General features: G+C 70.6%; 4 protein-coding genes across 9 annotated transcripts; 3 read left to right on the top strand and 1 right to left on the bottom strand.

Annotated features, from left to right (window-relative positions):
- The first annotated feature begins 60 nt into the window (after positions 1–60).
- Positions 61–4871, top strand: KXD1 (KxDL motif containing 1). Of its 2 annotated transcripts, none has more exons than XM_062179006.1 (5): positions 61–148; positions 1853–1974; positions 2781–2933; positions 3777–3823; positions 4296–4871. In XM_062179006.1, the coding sequence occupies exons 2-5, from the start codon at positions 1874–1876 to the stop codon at positions 4520–4522; spliced, it is 528 nt and encodes a 175-aa protein (XP_062034990.1). In that variant the 5' UTR covers positions 61–148; positions 1853–1873; the 3' UTR covers positions 4523–4871. The 2 variants fall into 2 exon arrangements, with proteins under 2 accessions (XP_062034990.1, XP_062034989.1); XM_062179005.1 differs by lacking the exon at positions 61–148 and adding an exon at positions 307–674.
- Positions 4872–5617: 746 nt separating this feature from the next.
- Positions 5618–7159, top strand: UBA52 (ubiquitin A-52 residue ribosomal protein fusion product 1). Its single transcript, XM_062178302.1, has 5 exons — positions 5618–5691; positions 6147–6265; positions 6497–6583; positions 6792–6894; positions 6989–7159. Exons 2-5 carry the CDS (start codon positions 6163–6165, stop codon positions 7080–7082), a joined length of 387 nt encoding a protein of 128 aa, XP_062034286.1. The 5' UTR covers positions 5618–5691; positions 6147–6162; the 3' UTR covers positions 7083–7159.
- Positions 7160–7808: 649 nt separating this feature from the next.
- On the top strand, positions 7809–9510 carry REX1BD (required for excision 1-B domain containing). Its single transcript, XM_062178978.1, has 5 exons — positions 7809–7890; positions 7980–8062; positions 8140–8344; positions 8763–8842; positions 9271–9510. Exons 1-5 carry the CDS (start codon positions 7825–7827, stop codon positions 9341–9343), a joined length of 507 nt encoding a protein of 168 aa, XP_062034962.1. The 5' UTR covers positions 7809–7824; the 3' UTR covers positions 9344–9510.
- A 172-nt stretch (positions 9511–9682) lies between these two features.
- Positions 9683–18224, bottom strand: CRLF1 (cytokine receptor like factor 1). 5 transcript variants are annotated; one of them, XM_062178972.1, is made up of 9 exons: positions 18110–18224; positions 13761–14042; positions 13497–13626; positions 13190–13359; positions 12106–12263; positions 11853–12021; positions 10323–10510; positions 10156–10203; positions 9683–9935 (listed from the first exon to the last, which is right to left on the bottom strand). In XM_062178972.1, exons 1-9 carry the CDS (start codon positions 18222–18224, stop codon positions 9915–9917), a joined length of 1281 nt encoding a protein of 426 aa, XP_062034956.1. In that variant the 3' UTR covers positions 9683–9914. The 5 variants fall into 5 exon arrangements, with proteins under 5 accessions (XP_062034956.1, XP_062034957.1, XP_062034959.1 ...); XM_062178973.1 differs by having other exon boundaries at positions 10156–10198; XM_062178975.1 differs by lacking the exon at positions 10156–10203 and adding an exon at positions 10041–10111.
- Positions 18225–19021: the final 797 nt, after the last annotated feature.

Below are 19021 nucleotides of genomic sequence, written 5' to 3'. Positions count from 1 at the left end.
GAGCCCCGCCTCTTCCTGCCGAGCCTCCACCACGCACGCACGCACGTCGGCCCCACAGTGCGCCGCCGCCGCGAGCGCCCGTGCGTGGTGACGTCGCGGCGGCGCGGACGCCATCCCGGAAGCGCGAGCGAGGCTGCCAGATGTGCAGGTGCCGCCGCCGCCGCCGGGGCTGAGCTTGGGGCGGGGTGGGGAGCGGGACGCCGGGCGGCGGGGGAGCCGGGCCGGGTCGGGCGCCGTCCCCGGGCTGCCCAGGGGTGGGGCGCGCCGTGCGGGGCGCGGGCGTTGGGGCCACCAGCGTTCCGACGGTGCGGTGTGACCTGGAGTTGGGCGTTCACCTGCCGGTGCCTCAGTTTCCCCGCCTCGTGTGGGCGGAGCCTGCGGATGCAGACCCCAGCCCCGCCCCCCGGGCTGTCTTTACCGGGGCGCGGAGTGGGGAGTTCAGCCGAGGGTGTGGGCGATCCTCGCAGGGGTGGCTGGGAATTCAGTGCGACGCTGTGCAGTTAGCTCCGCCTCTCGCAGTCACGTGGGAGGCCCTCAAAAGGCTGGACCCCTGGGGAAACTCCTGCTCCAAGCTCCGCCCTCAGTCCACACTGCCTTCACCCCCCCCCATTCCCATTTCCTGGATGAGAAAACTGATCCCTCCCTCCTCCACTTGAAACCGGGGCCCTTGCTGCGTGAGTTCCCTTTGGGATGTGCAATCCGGAAGGCTTCCTAGGAGAGGCAGCCAGCGACAGGCCAGGGGCCGGAGCCTCTGCCCTGATCCCGGGCAGCGCGTGGGTGGCCCTGCTCTGTGGACAGTCCTAGCGCGCGTCCAGGGGCAGCGAGCCACCGGCCGGGTTCAGGGCGTGAGCAGTCCTGGCTCCCATGATGTTTTGGATAAAAAGAATTCATGGCTAACATTGGCAAATAAGGCGATTTCATGGGAAAAAAAATTGTTTTTATCAGCTGTCGTAGGAAGCAGCTGTCCCCCCGTGGGCGGGGCCCTGAGGAGGCACGCGCACCTGGGTGCTGCCCGTGGGCCGCGGCAGCTCGGACCCTGGCCCAGGCTTGCGGGCTGTGTGACCGCGGAGCGCAGTGAGCGTGTGCCGCATACAGTAGGCGCTCAGTAGGTGGATGCCTGGGCTCCGAGTCTCGGCCAGCTGTAAATGGGCCTGTCTGTCATCCCGCGCGTGGGTCTGGCGGCCAAGCTATGCCAAGGTTCCAGATTTTTCCTGACCCTCCCACCCCCGCCCGCGGCTGCTGGGCCTCGCATGGTCTGGGCGGCCCCGCCCTCCCGGGTGGGGTCCTTCCTGTGGCCGCAGGAGCTGGCACTGTCCAAGACGTCTGGGTCATGGGGCTCCCAGCGCCTGGGACTTGCTAATAACAGGCGAACCCCGTCAGAGCCGGGTCTGCAGGGGCTGGCCCGGAGACCCCGGTGGGCGGGTGAAAGCGGTGGCAGCTTCCCTCCCCAAATGGCCACAATGGTCAGGGCTGGGCCAGGAGCCAGGGGCTCCATCTGGGTCTCCCACGCAGGTGCAGGGGCCCAAGCACTTGGGCCATCTTCCGCTGCTTTCCCAGGCCACAGCAGAGAGCTAGACCGGAAGTGGAGCAGCCGGGACTCGAACCGGCGCCCACATGGGATGCGGTTGTCACATGTGGAGTCCTAACCCCTTGTGCCACGACGCAGACCCCGTGGGGGCAACCCGATGAGGCAGCCTTGCCGCGCGTGTTCTGTGGGGGCAGCAGGTGCAGAGGCAGGGGTGGGGGCTGGAACGGCAGCAGCTCCGTGCAGGCGCCCTGGACCCCGGGAAGCTGTATGGGGTCACTGAGCACGCCGGAGCCCCCTGCAGTCTGTGTTTCCCGCCTGCTCCAGGCCGTGGAGGAGGAGGAGGACATGGACGCCCCCGACTCGGCCTCCGGGGTCTTCTGCAGCCGCGTCCTGAGCATGGTGAACGCCGAGGACGTCAACGCCATCATCCTGGCCCAGAAGAACATGTGAGCCCGGGGCCGGGTTGGGGAGGGAGCCCACTCCGGGCCGCACTCCTGCCCGCGCCCGGGCCGGTGATACAGACGCAGGGAGCGAGATCTGCCTGCTGGCTTCCCTGGCCAGGGCTCCTGGGCAGGGAGGCAGGGAGACAGGGAGACAGCGGGACCAGAGGCACGGAGCTGTGTCTCTGAGTGCCCGGGGTCTCTTGGCGAGGGTGGTGGGACACACCTGCCTCCCACAGGCGGGGCTAGGAGCCTGCCACAGCCTCACCCCATTCCAGCTGCCTTGCTGGGGAGAGGAGGACCGGTGCATCCTGGGAGTGATTTATTTTTGTTCATTTGAAAGGCAGAGTGACAGCTAGAGGGGGAGAGGGAGGTCTTCCGTCCGCTGGTTCATTCCTCAAATGGCCACAACGGCCGGAGCTGGGCCAGGCCAAGGCCAGGAGCCAGGAGCTCCACCCGGGGTGGTGGAGACCCAGGCACGTGGGCCATCTTCCCCTGCCTTCCCAGGCCACAGCCGAGAGCTGGATCAGAAGTGGAGCAGCCAGGACTCGACCCGGCGCCCATAGGGAATGCCGGCACTGCAGGCGGAGGCTTTACCCGCTACGCCACAGCGCCAGCCTCAGACTTGACCCTGGGGAAGCTCCCAGACGGGGCGTAGACAAAGCAGGACACAGACCCCCACGGCCCCGCGTGCCGGCGCTGGGCCAGAGCACCCTGAAGCTGCCAGGGTCCCGGGGGAGGCAGCGCCGTCACGGGGCCACCCTTACCTGGGCCGCTGAGGGCTGAACAGGAGCTTTGCTCTCTGGCGCCAGGCTGGACCGCTTCGAGAAGACCAATGAGATGCTGCTCAACTTCAACCAGCTGTCGAGCGGCCGCCTGCAGCAGATGAACGAGCGCTTCCTGCAGCACACGCGCGCACTGGGCGAGATGAAGCGCGACCTGGACAGCATCTTCCGCCGCATCAGGTGGGCGCGGGGGCCCAGAGGAGCCCAGCTCTGCGCGAGAACCCTGGCTTTTATTATTATCATTATTAATTTATTTGAAAGGCAGAGTTAGAGAGAGAGAGGTCTTCCATCCGCTGGTTCCCTCCCCACATGGCCGCAATGACCAGGGCTGGGTCAGGCTGGAGCCAGGAGCTCCATCCGGGTCTCCCACGCGGGTGCATGGGCCCAAGGACTTGGCCATTGTCCACTGCTTTCCCAGGCCACAGCAGAGAGGAGCAGCCCGGACGGCCCCCAGCACGCGTCTTCCGTGACTGCGTGTGGCCTGGCTGCCTGCGGCGGAGCCAGGTCTTCACCCCTTCGGGGCAGCAAGTGGGCATGGGGCGGGCAGCAGACCCCTTTGCCACTCCGTACACAGGGCTGCGCGGTGCTTCAGGGAAAGACAGGCACAGGGGCCGGCGCTGTGGCGTTCAGGCGAAGCCGTGGCCCGCAACGCAGGATCCCCGCATCCCATCCGGGCACCGGTCTGGGTCCCGGCTGCTGCACGTCCGATCCAGCTCCCTGCCCACGCACCTGGGGCGACCGCGAGAGCCCGGCCCCTGCCATCGAGCGGTGTCATCGCGGCCACTGGGGGGCGTTCAGGGAGCGGACCCGGCGGAAGCCGCCCTGCCTTCCAATAAGCAAATAGGCCTGGAAAGACAGCAGAGAAAGCAGAAAGGGCCCAGGCAGCCCGGGGCAGCGTCGGCGGAGGACGGGCCGGCGCCCTGGCTCCCCCTGAGGACCCGGGAGGTCCGGGAGGCTGCCGGCCCCGTCCCGCGCGGCGTGGGACCCCGGCAGCCACGCGCTCTCCCTCTCTCCCGCCCGCAGGACACTGAAAGGGAAGCTGGCGCGGCAGCACCCCGAGGCCTTCAGCCGTGAGTGTCCCCCGGGGCCAGGGGCGGGGACACGGGAGCACCTCTGCCCCCAAGGCGGAGCCACACCGGGTCCCCGTGACCCCCAGGCAGGGCCGCGCTGTGAGTGCCCCCATCTCACAGTGGGGACAACGGAGGCCCACGGGCACAGCCGCCGTGTAGAGGAAGGGCCTGAGCTCACAGCTGCGGGAGCGCGCCCTCGGCTGCCCCCCCACGTGGCTGCCCCCCCACCGCCTTCCCCCAGCCCAGCCGAGCCTCGGCTTACCTCTGCAGAATGGGCCCGTGACAGGCACAGAGCAGGGAACAGAGTCGGGGCAGGTGCGGTTCCCGGCCCAGGGGCCAGCAGTGAGGACGGAGCCAGGCGCACGCCCAGGGCCCGTGCCCTCGCCCCCATGGTCCCCATCGCAGCCTGGACCTCCCCCACCCTGTAAGGTGGGCGGGGCCGGCGGGGCCCCACCTCCGCCTCCTCTCGCAGACATCCCGGAGGCCTCGCTCCTGGAGGACGAGGAGGAGGACCCCATCCCGCCCAGCACCACGACCACCATCGCCACCTCGGAGCAGAGCTCCGGCTCCTACGACACCAGCCCCGACACTGTCTCGCCCTCCCTCAGCCCCGGCTTCGAGGACCTGGCCCACGCCCGGCCCGGCTCCCCTGCCCTCAACGGCCACAGCCAGTCCGAGGAGGAGCCGCAGGGCCAGTAGCCCCGCGCCGCGGGCGGGCGGCCTGGGCTGGCGGGACAGCCCCCCCCCCCCCCGGGCCGCAGGACCCCCGCAGCACGTCCGCAGACCCCTGCGGCAAGCCCCGGAGGCCACAGCCCGACCCGGGCCAGGACCCCCACGGCGGGGGGGACAAGCTCCCACCCCACCCCTTTGACAGAGTTGGACGTTCCTCCCGTGGGCAGGGGGCAGCAGGATGGAGACCCGGCCCGGCCACCCCGGCCGGCAGAGCTGAACGGAATATTTTTGTACCCGATGTTCACACACGCCGTTGCGAAGTTATCAATAAAGAGAGGCCGCGACTGCAAAGGGAACATTGCGTCTGGCTCCGGCGGTTTTTCCATCTGGGCCTGGCAGGTGCACCAGAGCCGCCTGCGGGGGGCGGGGTGGGGAGTGCTGGAGGCGCACGCGCACTGGCTGCTCTGGGTGGGGGGCTGGCAGCCCGCAGCGCCCGGGGCCCCCCCAGCGCCTTGGGCCTCGCACGTGCTGTTCCCACTGCTAGCGACACGGTTCCCTCTCCGCAGCCTCAAGGTGGACCCAAGACGGGGTCCCGTTCGCAAGGCCACCCCGTCCTGGGCGCACTTAGAGACAGACGGACGGTGTCGGGAAGGCACGGGCCAGAGGGCGGGGTGGCCTCACTTCTAACGGCTGGACCACCCCCGAGCCTCCGTCTGTGTTCCAGACCCTGCCTGGCCGCCGCCCACCACCGGTTCACATGCCCTACCTGGTGCCCCCCCCCCTCCGTGCGCACCTGCCGGAGTGCACTCGACCAACCAAGCCCAGGAGTCCCTGCCTACCTCCGGGCCCTGGGCCTCCTGTCTGTCCCCCCAGACCCTCTGTTTAATGCCTTTGCTCAGGACAACCCGCCTCTGCTCAAGCAGTATCCCCGGAGGCTGGAGGCCCGAACACCTGGCCAGGTGCGCCCGTCCGCGCACCTGACCCGGCACCCCGGCCGCCGGGCGGGGGCGGAGGGCGCACACCCGGAAGGGAGTTGCCCACACGCGCCGCGGCTTCGATCGCCAGCACTGAACATGGCGCTGGGGCGGGGCCGAGGGGATTGTGACGCAGGCGCTCGGCGCGCAGGCGCTCTCGGCGGCCCATCGCCGGTTTCCGGTTCCGCCGCCCTCTTTCTCTTCGACAAGGCGGTCGAGCGGGTCGGTGGCGGAGGCCGCGCGGGGTCGCGTGGGGCGCGGCGGGGACGGCGGGATGGCGGAGCGGGGGGTGGGGTGCGGCCGGGGCTCCGAGCTCGGGGGGCGCCGCCGAGGGCAGCCGCAGCCGTGCGGACGGGCCGGCCCGCGAGGCCCGCGGCGGGGGCAGAGGGGGCGGCCGGCCGCGGCGCCGGCTCCTTCTAGGGCACCGCGTTCTGCGGGCCGGCTGCCCTTGGGGCGGCGCCCGGGCTAGCCGTGTCTGATGAGACTGCGAGTGTAGACGGGCCCCCGGCACGTGTCGGCGGCAGCCATTGCTGCCCGAGGTGCAGTGAGGGCGAGAGGAGGGGTCGCGGGAGCCAGCGGGGTGAGCGGGGCGGCCGGGCCCCGGCGTGGGCGAAGGGAGTGCGGGGCGTGGGGAGGGGGGCGCGGGCGGCGGCGCTCACCGCCGTGCGCCCCACCAGCTCCGCGGGCGCCGAGATGCAGATCTTTGTGAAGACCCTGACGGGCAAGACCATCACCCTCGAGGTCGAGCCCAGCGACACCATCGAGAATGTCAAAGCCAAGATCCAAGACAAGGAGGGTGAGTGGGGCCGGGCTGGGGCCCTGGGTCCCCTGTGTGTGATGGGGGTTAGCCTGGACCCCGTGTGTGGGATGAAGGCTGTGTTATGGGGGCCGGGTCTGGGGCCCCTGGACCCCGTGTGCATGCGATGTGGCTGGGTCTGGACCGCGCTCAGTTTCCCTTTTCGGGGGGCTGTGCTGGGGGACCCCCGCCTCCCCGGAGGAGCTGAGGCCCCCGCTCGCCCCCTTGCAGGCATCCCGCCTGACCAGCAGCGTCTGATTTTCGCGGGCAAACAGCTGGAGGACGGCCGCACCCTGTCGGACTACAACATCCAGAAAGGTGCGGGCAGGGGCGTGGCATGGACGGGGGTCGCTGGCCTCCGGGGCAGGCGGCGGACGGGGGCCCAGGGACGGGGCGGTGCCTGGGGGGGTGCGCCTTGGGGCGCCCGCGCCTGGGTCTGAGTCGTGCTCCTGGCCCCGCGGGCGGGGGGCGGGGGGGCTGCGGCGCGGGAGAGACCCCGGCCCCTGAGCTGCCGCCCGCCCCGCAGAGTCCACCCTGCACCTGGTGCTGCGCCTGCGCGGCGGCATCATCGAGCCCTCGCTCCGCCAGCTGGCGCAGAAGTACAACTGCGACAAGATGATCTGCCGCAAGTGCGCGTGCGCGGGGGGCGGCGGGGGAGGGGCTTCCCGCCGGGGAGGGTGGAGGGGGGCCCCGCCCTCACCGCCGCCCGCCCCGCCCGCGCAGGTGCTACGCCCGCCTGCACCCCCGCGCCGTCAACTGCCGCAAGAAGAAGTGCGGGCACACCAACAACCTGCGCCCCAAGAAGAAGGTCAAATAAGGCCGCGCCCGCCCGGGGGAGTGGTCTCCGCGCGCCCCGCCCCCCAATAAAGCTTCCCCTTGGTTACTGGAGCATAACCGGTGTCCCGTGGCTGGTCTGTGGGGGGGGCGCCGCGCGCGGGGACGGGGTCCCTGCAGGCCTGACCGTGGCCGTCGGGGGGGGGGGCGCTGCTGAGCCGCCTACCTGCTAAGGCGGCCGGGGAGGCAGCGGGTGCGCGGGCCCTGCCTGCACAGGGCCCGGGAAAGTTCCCGGCGTGGGGCCCAGCCCGGGCTCTTGGACCAGCGGACGGAGCCCCCTTTCCGCCCACCCCCACACTTCGCCTTTCAAGAAATGAAGGAGCATTTACTCTGGGGCTCTGTTGCCGGGCGGCGCTGACAGGAGCCCGGTCCTCCCGCAACAGTACCTCGGGGGCCCCAGGCCAGGCCACCTCCCCAGCACCCCGTGTGTCGCGATGCTCCGAGGCCCTTTGCCCACAAGCCCCTACGGCGTGTCGCCTAGTGCCTGCCCGCGCACCTGTGCTTTGCGTCGGGAACGAGTCGTCTTTGTGGATCGGAGTCGGTGTTGATCTGGGCCGTACACCAGCCACGAGCTGGGGGGCCGGGGGTCCTGAGCGAGCCCGGGCTGCCTCCGCCCCTCTCCCCGTCCGCCCGCCGCGGGTCGGTGTCCGCGGACCTCCGAGCCGGCAGGGGGCGCCCTGCGCGGCGCAGCGGCCTGCTCCGGGGCGCGGCGCGCGTGCACAGCCATGGTGCCAGACGGGGCCGCGGCGGCCCCCGGAGCCCCGGAGCGCGAGGAGCCGGCGTGGCCGTGGGTGAGCCGGGGCGCGGCCGGGGGCCGGGGGGCGGGCGGCGCAGGGCCAGGGGCGCCGGCTCAAGCCGCAGCCGTGCCCCCGCCCCGCAGAAAGACGCGCCGATCTGGACGCTGGTACAGCGCGTGCACCAGCTGCAGGCCGAGCGCGCGCAGGCCTTCCGCCGCCTGGACGAGTGAGTGCGGGCGGGCGCGGGCCCCGAGGGCGGAGCGGGGAGGAGGGGCGCGGCCTCAGGACCCCTGTCGGCCGCAGAGCCCACCGCCGGTACGTGCGCAGCGGTCCCCACCACGACTTCGCGAGCTACCGGAGCGCGGTGCACGAGGTCACGCAGGCCTTCGCCGCCGCCTCGCGCGAGGTGCTGGCGCTGGAGGCCGAGCTGGCCGGGCCCCGCGCGCAGCCGCGGCTCGCCGGCCACGTGCGCAGCCTGCAGCAGCTGGAGCAGACGCGTCTGACCACGGTGAGGCCCCGCGCAGGGCGCGCCCCCTGCGGGGCCCCTCCTGCCCCTGGCCCCCACCCCGGCTGTCTTTCTCTTTCTCGAGTCTCAGCCGGCGGGAGAGGGGACCCCAGGTCCCGCCGCCCACGTGCCTAGGGTTTGAGGCCACCCCCACGTCGCGCCCAGCCCCGCCCTTCCCAGGCCACACCCTCCCTCGCGGGACCCTCCCCGTCCCCCAAGCCGAGCCTTCGCTGGAGTTCTAACCCCGCCTGCGGGCCCGGGTCCGAGAGGCCCCGCCTACTCCACGCCCACCGCCCATCCCGAGCCGGAGCGGCCGTGTCGGGCCACGCCCACCCTGCCTTGCCCCGAGACTCCTCCCGCACAGCGCCCACCCCTTCCTCTCCTCGTGTCTCGAGGCCCCCCACTTCCTCGCCCCCCCCAGGTGGCCTTGCTGCAGCTGGCGGGGTCGCCGGAGCTGTCGGGGCAGGAGGACGCGGGACAGACGCAACGGCTGAAGATGAAGTGAGTGCATGAGCGCGCGGCGCGCACCCGCAAGGCGTCTGCCCCAGGGCGCTGCCCCACCCCCACCCCGCCAGGGCGCGGGCTACCCTGCGGCCTTGCTCCGCCCGGCAGCCCCAGGCGCGCGCACGGGCACACCTCGGCCGCACGCTGGTCAGGGTGCGCGCAGAGCCCGGACGCGGCGATCCCCGCTCCCCTGGCGAGCACGCGCCTGCTGTTTGCCTGTCTCCGGGCCCCAACCACGCTCGGAACCCCTCAATGGCACGAGGCTTGGTTCCCCCCCCTCCTTGTCCCTGGGCCCCCGCCCCTCGCCTTGCAGGCACCCTCCGAAGCGCGCGCCAAGGGCAGCCTGGAGGCTTGGCGCGGGCTGCGCCGTGGCGGCTAATTCGCCCCATCTGGGTTGTATTTATAGCTCCCATCCGCTCTTGTAGGGTAATTAAAACCATGGAGGCGATCAGCGAGGTCCTCCAAGACCTCAAGTTTGAGGCCGACTCCGCCGAGTGATGGTGGCTCCCCAGGGGCACGCCGAGGGAGCCGGGAAAGGGGGCCGGTGGCGCCCTGCCCGGCCCTGACCCCGCCAGCTGGCCGGGTCCTGCCCTGCTGGGCTGCTGGCCCCCGCCCCCACCAAGGGCTGCACGCACTCCCCTTAATAAAGGACTTCGTGGCCGGTGCACCGTGTCCGTGTCCTGGGGTGTGTGGGCGAGGGGGCTGCTGGGAACCCCCCCAACCACCACTCCCAGTAACTGGCCATTTGACTGTCCCCCGAGGCGGCTGAACTCCTGGGAGGGCGGGAAGTCCATTTCCAAAGGGTCTCATGTCCCCCCCAGCCCCACGCTGTGCCCCCACAACTCACCCTCACAGTCAGGGCACCCAAACAGCTCATTTATTTAAACAGACTCTCGAAAGGGGCCCTGGGTAGCTTCACCCCCAGCCACTGCATGGGTTCAGGACCGCCGAAGCCACCCACACACCGGGGTGCACCCGGGGGTGGCCTCGCACGGGGAGGCGTGGCCGCCAGAGCTCCTGCCGAGGGTAGGCGGGTGCAGAGGGGCCCCGGGCTGGGTGGCCCCTGCACCTACAGCTTATGTGGCAGGACCTGCAGGCAGAGGGGGACTGGGTCAGCGGCGCCTCTCTGGGCCCTCCTCCCTCACCCCCCACCCGGGCCAGGCTCTGGGGCGTCCGCGGGGCCACAGGTGCTCACAGGCAATTCGGGATCATCCCAGAGATGCTTGGGGAAGCTAACACCTACCACGTGTGGCTCAAAAGGAAAGGCTAAAAAAAAAAAAAAAGCTGGTGGCCCCCGGGCCCCCCCTTACCTCTCGCCGCGCCCCGTCTGCTCGAGGGCAGGACCCCCTCGTCCTGTGCTTGGAAAGAAGGCCGCGGTGTAGGGCTGCGCGCGTGCGCTTCCCCGGCCTGCTGCCCGCCGCTTGCCCCCGCACGCCCCCAGCCCCAGCCCCAAGCGCCGCGGGCCCCTCCCTCCTACCTGGTTGCGGGTCTTGTGCGACTTCTGCATCCAGGCTCGCCACTGGTCGTAGAGGCGGAAGCTGAGGTTCGAGCAGTACGCGTGCTTCTTGAGCCAGCCCAGGAACTGCTTGAGCTCGCGCCGCACCGGCCCCGAGCTCGGCTCGCCGCCCCGCGGCTCGCACGCCCCGCCGCCGGGGCCCGGGCGCTCTGATGGGGGTGGGGAGCGGTAGTGTCACAGCGCGCCCGGCAGGGGGCGCGCGCGGGCAGGCGTGCGGGAGCCCCCCCCCCCCCCCCGCGCCGCGGGACCGCGTTCCCCGCGGACAAGGTCCCTACCTAGCCCGCTTCTCCTCCGGCCCCGACACGACAGCCCAGCTGCGCCCCCTGGGGAGGTGGGACGCAGCGGAGGGGGGGGGAGAAGGGGCTCCTCCCTCCAGGGACCCCGCTGCTGTGGCCTGAGCCAGGTGTGCGTGGAAGTGGGGAGGAGGAGAGGAGAGAGGGCAAGGCCAGAGGGGTCACAGATGGGAGAGGGGCGCTGAAAAAGAGAGATGGGGAGAGGTCCTGTGAGAGGGCCAGAGAGGCCGACATTAAGGGACAAGGAGAAGGAGGGGACAGCCCAGGAGGCTCGGATGGGAAGGGACGATGGAGACAGGGTCCCAGCAGGGACAGAGACCCTGGGGACAAGGACAGAGAAGCCAAGGAAGGCAGGGAGACACAGGAGACAGTGGCGGAGACCACGTGCAACGGGGTGGATCCCAAGGGGACAACCCCCACGGCCGGCCCGGGAGCAGGCGAGAGGAGCCAGGTGGGAGGCCCTAGCTCTCGGTCCAGCCGCTGGCCGCAGCCGGCCCCGAGCAGGCCGGCGGATAAGGACATCGGCCTCACATCATAAATAAAGCTGGGGTCCCGCTGACAGGCCCTGGCACGCCCCGGAGCCCCCGCCGCCCCCGCCGGCCGCCCCCGCCTCCCCAGCCGCAGCAGCCGCCTGCTGGCTCCCATGCAAGAATCGCAGGTGCTGGGCACGAGCGAGGGCCAAGGCTCAGGCCCCTCCCGGCTGCGCTCCCTCCCGCCCTCCCCAGAACCTGCAGGGGCCCCGGGCTGGGGGCTGGGGAGCCGCGCAGCGGCGCAGGGGCTGCCCCTCCCTAGCTCTGGGAGCCTCAGTTTCCCTATCATCCCAAGGGCGCTCCAGTGCACGGCCCCTCCCAGAGTCTCTGAGAAAGGGGGGGGTCTCCCTTGGGGTGGAAGTCCCGAGGCGGGGGGGGGGTGGGAGGCCTGCGCACACTTGGGGGGTACTCAGATCGGGTGTCCTGACCCCCGCGTTCAGCTGGGGCCGCCGAGGCCAGACGTTTGCAGCAATTGCGCGTTCAGAGAACCCCCCCGGGGGAGGTTAGTCCCTTTGGGATCAGAAGGGGAAACTGAGTCCCGGCAGGGGGGAGGCGGCAGCGAGAGCGGGGGAGGGGTCAGCCCCGGTGCCCCCCCCCCCCGGCCGGTCTAGTAGAGCCGGGCACCCCCGCCCCCAAGGCTACCAGTGCGGGCGCGGCGCGGCGCTCACCGCTGCGGGGCGTGGAGGCGGCCGTGGGGTGGCTCCACTCGCTCCAGATCCCCGCTCTCTTGGAGCCGTAGATGCCGAAGGGGTTGCAGCGGACTTGCACGAAGTACACGGTGCCGGGCTTCAGGCCCGCCAGGCGGCACGAGGTCTGGTTGCTGACGTCATCCACCACCTGGCCGGCGCGGGGCGGGGGTTGGGGGAGGCAGGTCAGGGGCGCGGCAGGGCTGGCGGGGCGGGGCGTGGGCGGGGCGGGCACCTTCCAGTCCACGCTGTCTTCCACGCGGTAGCGGATCTGGTACTTGGCTTGGAAGAGGAAGTCTTTGAGCGCGGGCGGCGAGACCCAGCGCACGCTCAGCTGGTCCTGCAGGCCCCCGACGCGGCTCACGTGCACGTCGGCCGGCGGGTCCGTGGTCACTGCGGGGGGGGGGGGGCGCGGGGGTGTGGGGTCTCCGGGGATGGCGCTGGCTCCCCGACAGCCTGAGTTCAAGCCCCCCAGCCCCCAGCTCCCCGGCCGTGGAGCCCAGGGCACGTGGCTTGCGCCGCACCTGCCTCCATCCCCCTCTGCTCCCACTGCGCCCGCCCCGGGGTCGTGTGGATTACGAGCGAGGAAATGCAGGAAGCGCTCTTATCAACGTTATTATCTGTGACAGGAGAAATAGGACCCTGGCTTCAAAGTGGGTTGTGCAGCCACAGACATCGCCTGGCTAATGCAATCAGGCTCACCGTGCCCAGGAGGCCAGGGGTCCGTCAGGAACCCCCTCCGCTCGCCCCCTGCCCCCCACCCCTGCAGCCCTCCCCACGTTCAGCAAGATCCTCAGAGTGACACAGACGGGGCACACAGCAGAGGGACGCAGCATGGGGGGAGCGCGGTGGCTGGCCTCTCCCCCTGAGGCCGCGCTGCGGGGCTGAAAGGGTTAAGGCACAGGCCTGCTTTGGGGCTGAGAACACCCTAATTAGATTAGGCTCAATTCGGCTGCAGATCATCTATTTCCTGCCTCCTGCCTGCACACACACACACACACACACCCCAGCTCCAGGCCCAGGCTTCCTGGGGCGCCTCCCGACCTGGGCGCCCCTCGCTGCTCCCCGGGCCCCCCCCCCTCCCCGCACACCTGGGCTGCCTGGGAGGGGGGGGTGGCCGGGCCAGGTGTTTTCTGCAGAGTGGGGAGAGCCTAGCCGCGGGGCTACCGAGCGGATGCCCTCGCCAACCAGCAGGGACGCAATGCAGCCAATGCGGGGGGGGGGGGGGGGGGCTCTGACTGGGGGGTGGGGGCGGGGCAACCGGGACACGCTCCTCCCCCCTCTCTGGAAACAGAACGCAGGGGAGCAGGGAGGCTCACCCACGTCCAGGATGTCCAAGGTGAGCACGTCGGAGCGGGCGGAGCCCAGGCGATTGCTGGCCTCCACCCAGATCTCGTAGGGCGTAAAGAGAGCCAGGTCCTTGGGGATGTGGCAAGAGTGAGGCCCTACTGTGTGGTACTGCTCACACGTGTTGTCCTGGCCGTACCACCTGCGGGGACAGGACACGGGGAGGGGGTTCCCTCTGGGCCTCCACAGACCTCACGGGGTGGGGGTGGGGGTTTCAGAGCCGAGCCGGCCGGCCAGCACCAGCCCAGGAGCGCGCAGCCCGCATCGGCTGCCACCAACCTCAGCTTGTACTTGAGCGAGTAGTTGGTGTGCAGGAAAGTTTCCCCGTGGGCCCCGGGCGTCCAGCGGCAGGTCAGATCTTTCATGTTCTTGGACCAGCAGCTGATGTTGAAAGGTTTTTCTGGGGGCACTGGGGGAGGAGAGGGGGCGGCAGGAGGAGGCTGGAGCCCGGGCGCGGGTCGCAGGGCCCCCTGTGTCCACCTCACGGCCCCGGGCCCTGCCACGTGCCCCCCGGGGTGTGTGTGGGAGGGGGAGCCCACTTACAGCCAACATAGAGGCAGGAGCCGGCCAGGATGCTGCCGTCGTGAGCGTGGCACACCAGGTTGTCCCCTGACTGCTGCCTGGACCCGTTGAGGTTGGCCAGGGCCAGGGCCAGCGTGGAGGCGTTGAGCACGCGGGTGAGCTCGGGCGGCAGGCGGCGCCCGTTGAGGGTCCAGTAGAGGCCCTCGGCGGTGGCCCCCGGTGGGTCCCCGTGCACGGAGCACGTGGCCTGCAGGGAGGAGCCGATGAGAAGTGTGGGGTCCTGGGGGCTGATCACAGCTGTGTCTGGGGTCAAAGACGAGTTCCCGGTCAGGCCTGGAGAGGGGCTGCCGAGCCTGAGACCCCTCGCCTCCTCCTCCCCGACCAGGCCAGGCCCTCCGAGGACTCACGGCGGCCCCCCCGACTACGAGCCGCGTGTGATTGTGCCCATACTACAGACATGGAACCTGAGGCTCTGGTGGACAAAGCCTCCATCGAGCATCGTCATAGTCCCAAAACCAGGCTAAGGGAGCGGCGCTGTGGTGCCGCGGGTTAAGTGGCCGCCTATGCATCCCTTAGATGGACGCCGGGTGGAGGCCCGGCTGTTCCACTTCCAATCCAGCTCTCTGCTGTGGCCTGGGAAAGCAGCAGTGGACGGGCCAAGTGCTTGGGCCCCTGCACCCACGTGGGAGACCCGGATGGAGCTCCTGGCCCCCTGCCTTTGGCTTGGCCACTGCAGCCATTTGGGGGGTGAACCAGCGGATGGAAGACCCCTTCCTCTCTCTCTCTCTGGCCACTCTGCCTTTCAAATAAATAAAAACCAGGCTAAGACATGGCCTGCTTTGTCTCCTCAACTTCTGCCCATTTCATGGATGACAACACTGAGTCTCTGAGGGTCCCCCAGCCTTGACCATCAGAGGAGAGACAGGCGGACGGGCAGGGGAGGCGGGCTTTGAGCCTAGATGGTTCTCCGTCTCTGAACTTGCACTCTGCACTGCGGGGAAGGTGGCTATGGAAAGAAAGCTCAAGGCTGCCCACTCCCAGGCGAAGGGACTCGGTGGGCCTCTACTCAGTTTTCCCAATCTGCAAAATGGGTACGAGAAAGCTCTCGGTTTCTGGGGCCCTCGCGAAGGCCAGGGAGTTCCTCGGCCGGGTTGTTTGGTTGGTGTTACTCTGCAGCCCGGGACGTCCTCTGTTGGAGACCAGACTCTAAGAGGAACCTGACTCACCCCGGGGGAACCAAGGCCCAGAGAAGCAGGGACAGACCCCCAGCTCAAGCCTCTCTGAGAGCCTCACTTTGCCCATCTGGGAAGTGGGCACCACGGCACCACCCACATGGGTTCTCTGAGCTAGAGGAGGGCCCAATCCTTCCACCCCACGCGGCGTAAGGAGTCAGCCACTCATCAGTTCATTCACTCATTCATTCATTCATTCATTCACTCCTTCATCATGCTGAGAGTTGGGGACCCCCGGTGATGAAGACAGGAAACTCCTGTCCTTGTGGGTCTGGGGCGGGAGACGCATCTAACAATCAACAAGAGAAACAAAGCAGGAGCCATAGAAGCAGCCCCTTCGCACACTCCCCCAAGCCTGTCCGGGCAGGGACCTGAATAAACAAGACCCAGGAGATGGCACTGGGGGGAGGGGGAGCAAGTGCAAATATCCTGGGGCTGGAGTGTGCAGGACAAGCAGTCTGAAAGGCCCTGGGGCAGCAGCCCCCCCCCCCCAGCTGGACGGAGGGAGGGTCACGGTTAGATTTGCTTTGCAAAAGGATCCCCCCCTGCAGAGATGTCGGCCAAGGACAGGGCGATCCAAACTCCCCTGGGAGGCCCCCTGAGTGCCAGCCCCAGATGGGCGAGGTGGGGTGGACACGGTTTTCGGGGCCGGCCCTGACAGATTGTTCCCGGGGCCAACTTGGCCGGAGGGCCATGTCTTATTGGAGCCTGGGATCGAAGTTGCATTTGGGGCTTGGCCCAGGGCTCACTGGAGGTCCTAGCATCCGTGCGAAGGAGCCGGCAGAGCGGGCCAGAGCCGAGGAGGCGGGGGCGGCCGGGGGGGGGGGGGGGGGCGGGGGGCCAGGGGCCGCCCCGGAGGTCCCAGGCAGCCAGCCGCCCGCTAATTCGGAATTCCTTCGGCATGAACTGGGGCGTGCCAGCATCTCTACCCTGGCCCACCCACCGCTTCCTGCCTGCCCCCCCCACCCCACCCCACCCCCGCCGGCCTGCCCCGCACCAGCAGGGTGGGAGGCACAGCCAGGCCGCCCCGGGGACCCCAGGCCCCCCGTCCCAGGGTGTGTCATGCCTGTCCTGCCCCCCCCCGCCAGTCGCAGGCCAGGCAGGAACTCTCTGGGGGGTCCGGGCTGGGGGGCACTGCCCCTCTGCCACACCCGCCCCGCGGCCGGGGTTGGCATGGCCCACTTTGCCGACAGCTGCAGCTGCCCTCCCGGGCCTGGGTGGGGGCCGAGGGGAGAAGGCAGGGCCAGGCGGGCCTGGACAGGCCAGTACCCACCCCCTCAGTTGCAAGAGAGGTCAGAGGAGCCCGGGAGGCGGCCCTGGGTGGGAGGAGTACATGTTACCTGCGGGCAATGAGACCCCCAGGCCAGAGGGCCCAGGCCGGTGCAGAACCCAGGAACTACCAGGGTTACAGCCCCTCCCAGTTCAGGGGGCCCCAGTGGCGGCTCAGACCCCCACAAAAAAAGGGGGGGCAAGGCACCGGACCCAGACCCTCAGGGCTGTAGCTGAAGAGGCAGCCGGAAGCAGTCAGTGAGGTTAGGGCTCCGGGCTGAGCTGGGGCTTGGGGGAGGAGTCCCGGAGGGCTCCCCAACGCGGATCCCCCCACCCCGGGGTTCACCCCCTGCCTCCCCTGCTTTCCCACAGAGCTCAGGCCTTTAAAAATTTATTTCTTTCCCTCCTTCTCAATCTGGAGCCGCTGCCTTTATTAAAAAGGCAGTGCCATGTGTTTTAAAAAGGAAAAGTGTGAGATTCTCTGTGGGCCGGGGCGGGAGGGCGGCCTCCATCCCGGGGTCCCCACGGGGGGTCCCGATGGCTTGGCCCCGCGGGGACCTGCAGACCCTTTTACAACCCACTGGCCTGCTCTCAGGTGCTAAGACATAAGTAGAAACATATTGCCGAGGTGTGAGAATCTTTTATTTAATTTCTCTCTCCTTAAAGGAAAAAACACACGCTCCTCGGCCGGCTTCCCACTGCGGCCGGCCGCCCTCACCCGGTAAGAAACAAAGGTGGCAGCTGAGGGTGGCCCCCGGGGAGGTGGCGGCGGACCCCCGGACGGCCCAGGGGCGCAGGGTTGGCGCGCGCCCCCAGAGGTGGGGGCCGGCCCGTGACCTTTCTGGAGGCACTGTCTGGCTGCGTGCGTGCCCGTGGGTCGCCTCCCTGGCGGAATGGGCGTGTGACCGCGGCTGGAATGTGTGTGCGAACGTTCATCTGGGCCGCAGTGTGCGCGCGTCTGGGGGCGAGGGTGACGGGCCACACGCCAGTGTGCGCCTTTGTGTGTCTCTGGGTGTGTCCCGGGGCGCCTCTGGATGGGAGACCGCGTCCCGGCCCAGAGGGCTCGAGGCCGGGAGTTTCCCTACAGAGCGGAGAGGTTTCCCCCGGGAGCCTCCCCCGGACCCCGAACCGCCTGGGCCCGCCGTGCCCCGCGGGACGCCACGGGCTCCCGCTCGCTCTCGCTCCCTCGCTCACAAAGATTCCTCTCGCTGCAGCCTCTCAGATCGGCGCGGCCCGACCGAAGACGGTTCCGGGAGCAGCCGATGGCCGGGACTCCGCGGAGCCCCGTGCGCGGGGTCCCGCAGGGGGAGGGCGGCGGCGGCGGCGGCGGCGGCGGCGGCGCCGGCCCGCGGAGAGGCTCGTCCCCGGGGACCCCGGGCCGCGCGCCAGGCGGCCAGAGCGGCCCCCCTCCCGCCCCGCCCTCCCCGCGGGGCTCATCCCTCCGCCCGGGGTGGGGGGGCCCTACTCGGGGCCCGCACCCTGCGCGCCAAATGCGTGAGCCCCTGCCCGCGCGCCGTGGCCCGCGCGATCCCCGCGGCTCCGAGTCCGCGGATGCGAACGCGTGCGCCCGCTGCGTCCCGGCGCGCAGAGGGTCCCAGGCCACGGGGCCCCGACCCCCAGGGGGCCTGGCCGGGCGGCCCAGGTGGGAAGGCCGGGAGGGGCGGAAGCCGGACCTCCCGGGCCAGGGGGTGGGGGGCTGCGGCACAGTGCGTCCCACAGGTGAAGGCGCCCCGAGGGCCGCGCCGGGGGCGCCTTCCTTTGTTCCCCGGCCGTCCAGGTGGCGCCTGCGCCCCCTCCCCCCGCGGCTGCCCCCGGGGCGCCCGCACTCGCTTCGGGCGGGAGCCGGGGAGCAGGGCGCAGGGTACTCACGGGCTCCTGATCCGGCTCGCGGCGCCCCGAGGACGCAAAGAAGCAGCAGGGGCAGCGGCGGCGGCGGCGGCCGCCGCGCGGATTGGGCGGCGGGGCCCGGGCGGCCGGCGGGCATGGGGCCGGCGCTGCCTGGGGCGCGCGGCGGGCGGCGGCTCTGGCGGCAACGCGGGGCGCGGGGCGCGGGAGGGCGCGGGCCGGGGCGCCCGCACGTCGCTGGGCGCGGACGCGGAGGCCGGAGCAAGTCTGAGCAGCCGAATTGACAAGGCGCTAATGCGCCGCTGGCCCCGCCCGGCCCCGCCCCCGGCCCGGCCCGGCCCCGGGGGGGGGGCGGCGGGCCCCGCACCGGCCTCCCCACCGCCCGCCCGCCCGCGGGCACCGCGCGCGCCCTGCCCGTCCGGCCTCCGCCCCGCCACGAACTGCGCGCGCCCCGTCCCACCGCCCGGAGCCCCCTACTCAGCCCCTACGGGCCCGGGACCTTCCTCTCCCAACTCCGGCAGCTCCAAGCTCCCACCACCGCCCCCAGCCTGGGACTCAGCGCCCGCCAACCCGCTTCGCCGCCCTTCCTCGCACCCCGTCTCAGCCCGCGCCCCTACGGTCCCCAACCGCTGCCGGGCTCCTCCCTGTGCCCCCTCAATCCCCCATCTGGGCCCCCACCCTAGCTCTGGCTCCGCCCCCCTACTGGGCGCCCCCTTGAGCCCCGCCCACCCCCCCACCTCCAGCCCCTCTTCCTCCCCAGGGACCCGAAAGTTGCTCCCAGCCCCGCTCGGCTTGCGGGTCCCACCGGGCTCGGCCCTCCCACTTTATCCCGCCTCTCCTCGGTCCTCCGTGCGCAGCGGCGTCTGCTCCGGGCTTCGCTGCAGGAGAGCAGAAAGCACGGAGCCCCCGGCCCGGCGGTCCCCTCGCGCTCCATGG

The sequence above is a fragment of the Lepus europaeus genome, chromosome 20 (genome assembly GCF_033115175.1).
Source record: "Lepus europaeus isolate LE1 chromosome 20, mLepTim1.pri, whole genome shotgun sequence".
NCBI classification, from domain to species: domain Eukaryota; kingdom Metazoa; phylum Chordata; class Mammalia; order Lagomorpha; family Leporidae; genus Lepus; species Lepus europaeus.
The sequence above is the reverse complement of the archived record's forward strand: the minus strand, read 5'-3'. Positions and strand labels throughout refer to the sequence as shown.

Bases quoted from the DNA above. Each gene is read 5' to 3' on its own strand.
- KXD1 (XM_062179006.1), top strand. From the start codon at position 1,874: ATGGACGCCCCCGACTCGGCCTCCGGGGTCTTCTGCAGCCGCGTCCTG. The intron at 2,934-3,776 runs GTGGGCGCGGGG...TCCCGCCCGCAG, and splicing joins AGCATCTTCCGCCGCATCAG to GACACTGAAAGGGAAGCTGG. The intron at 3,824-4,295 runs GTGAGTGTCCCC...CTCCTCTCGCAG, and splicing joins GCACCCCGAGGCCTTCAGCC to ACATCCCGGAGGCCTCGCTC.
- UBA52 (XM_062178302.1), top strand. From the start codon at position 6,163: ATGCAGATCTTTGTGAAGACCCTGACGGGCAAGACCATCACCCTCGAG. The intron at 6,266-6,496 runs GTGAGTGGGGCC...GCCCCCTTGCAG, and splicing joins CAAGATCCAAGACAAGGAGG to GCATCCCGCCTGACCAGCAG. The intron at 6,584-6,791 runs GTGCGGGCAGGG...CCCGCCCCGCAG, and splicing joins GGACTACAACATCCAGAAAG to AGTCCACCCTGCACCTGGTG.
- REX1BD (XM_062178978.1), top strand. From the start codon at position 7,825: ATGGTGCCAGACGGGGCCGCGGCGGCCCCCGGAGCCCCGGAGCGCGAG. The intron at 8,063-8,139 runs GTGAGTGCGGGC...TGTCGGCCGCAG, and splicing joins GCCTTCCGCCGCCTGGACGA to AGCCCACCGCCGGTACGTGC. The intron at 8,843-9,270 runs GTGAGTGCATGA...CCGCTCTTGTAG, and splicing joins ACGCAACGGCTGAAGATGAA to GGTAATTAAAACCATGGAGG.
- CRLF1 (XM_062178972.1), bottom strand. From the start codon at position 18,224: ATGCCCGCCGGCCGCCCGGGCCCCGCCGCCCAATCCGCGCGGCGGCCG. The intron at 12,264-13,189 runs GTGAGCCTCCCT...CCCCCCCCGCAG, and splicing joins CTTGGACATCCTGGACGTGG to TGACCACGGACCCGCCGGCC. The intron at 9,936-10,155 runs GTAAGGGGGGGC...CTCTGCCTGCAG, and splicing joins CAGACGGGGCGCGGCGAGAG to GTCCTGCCACATAAGCTGTA.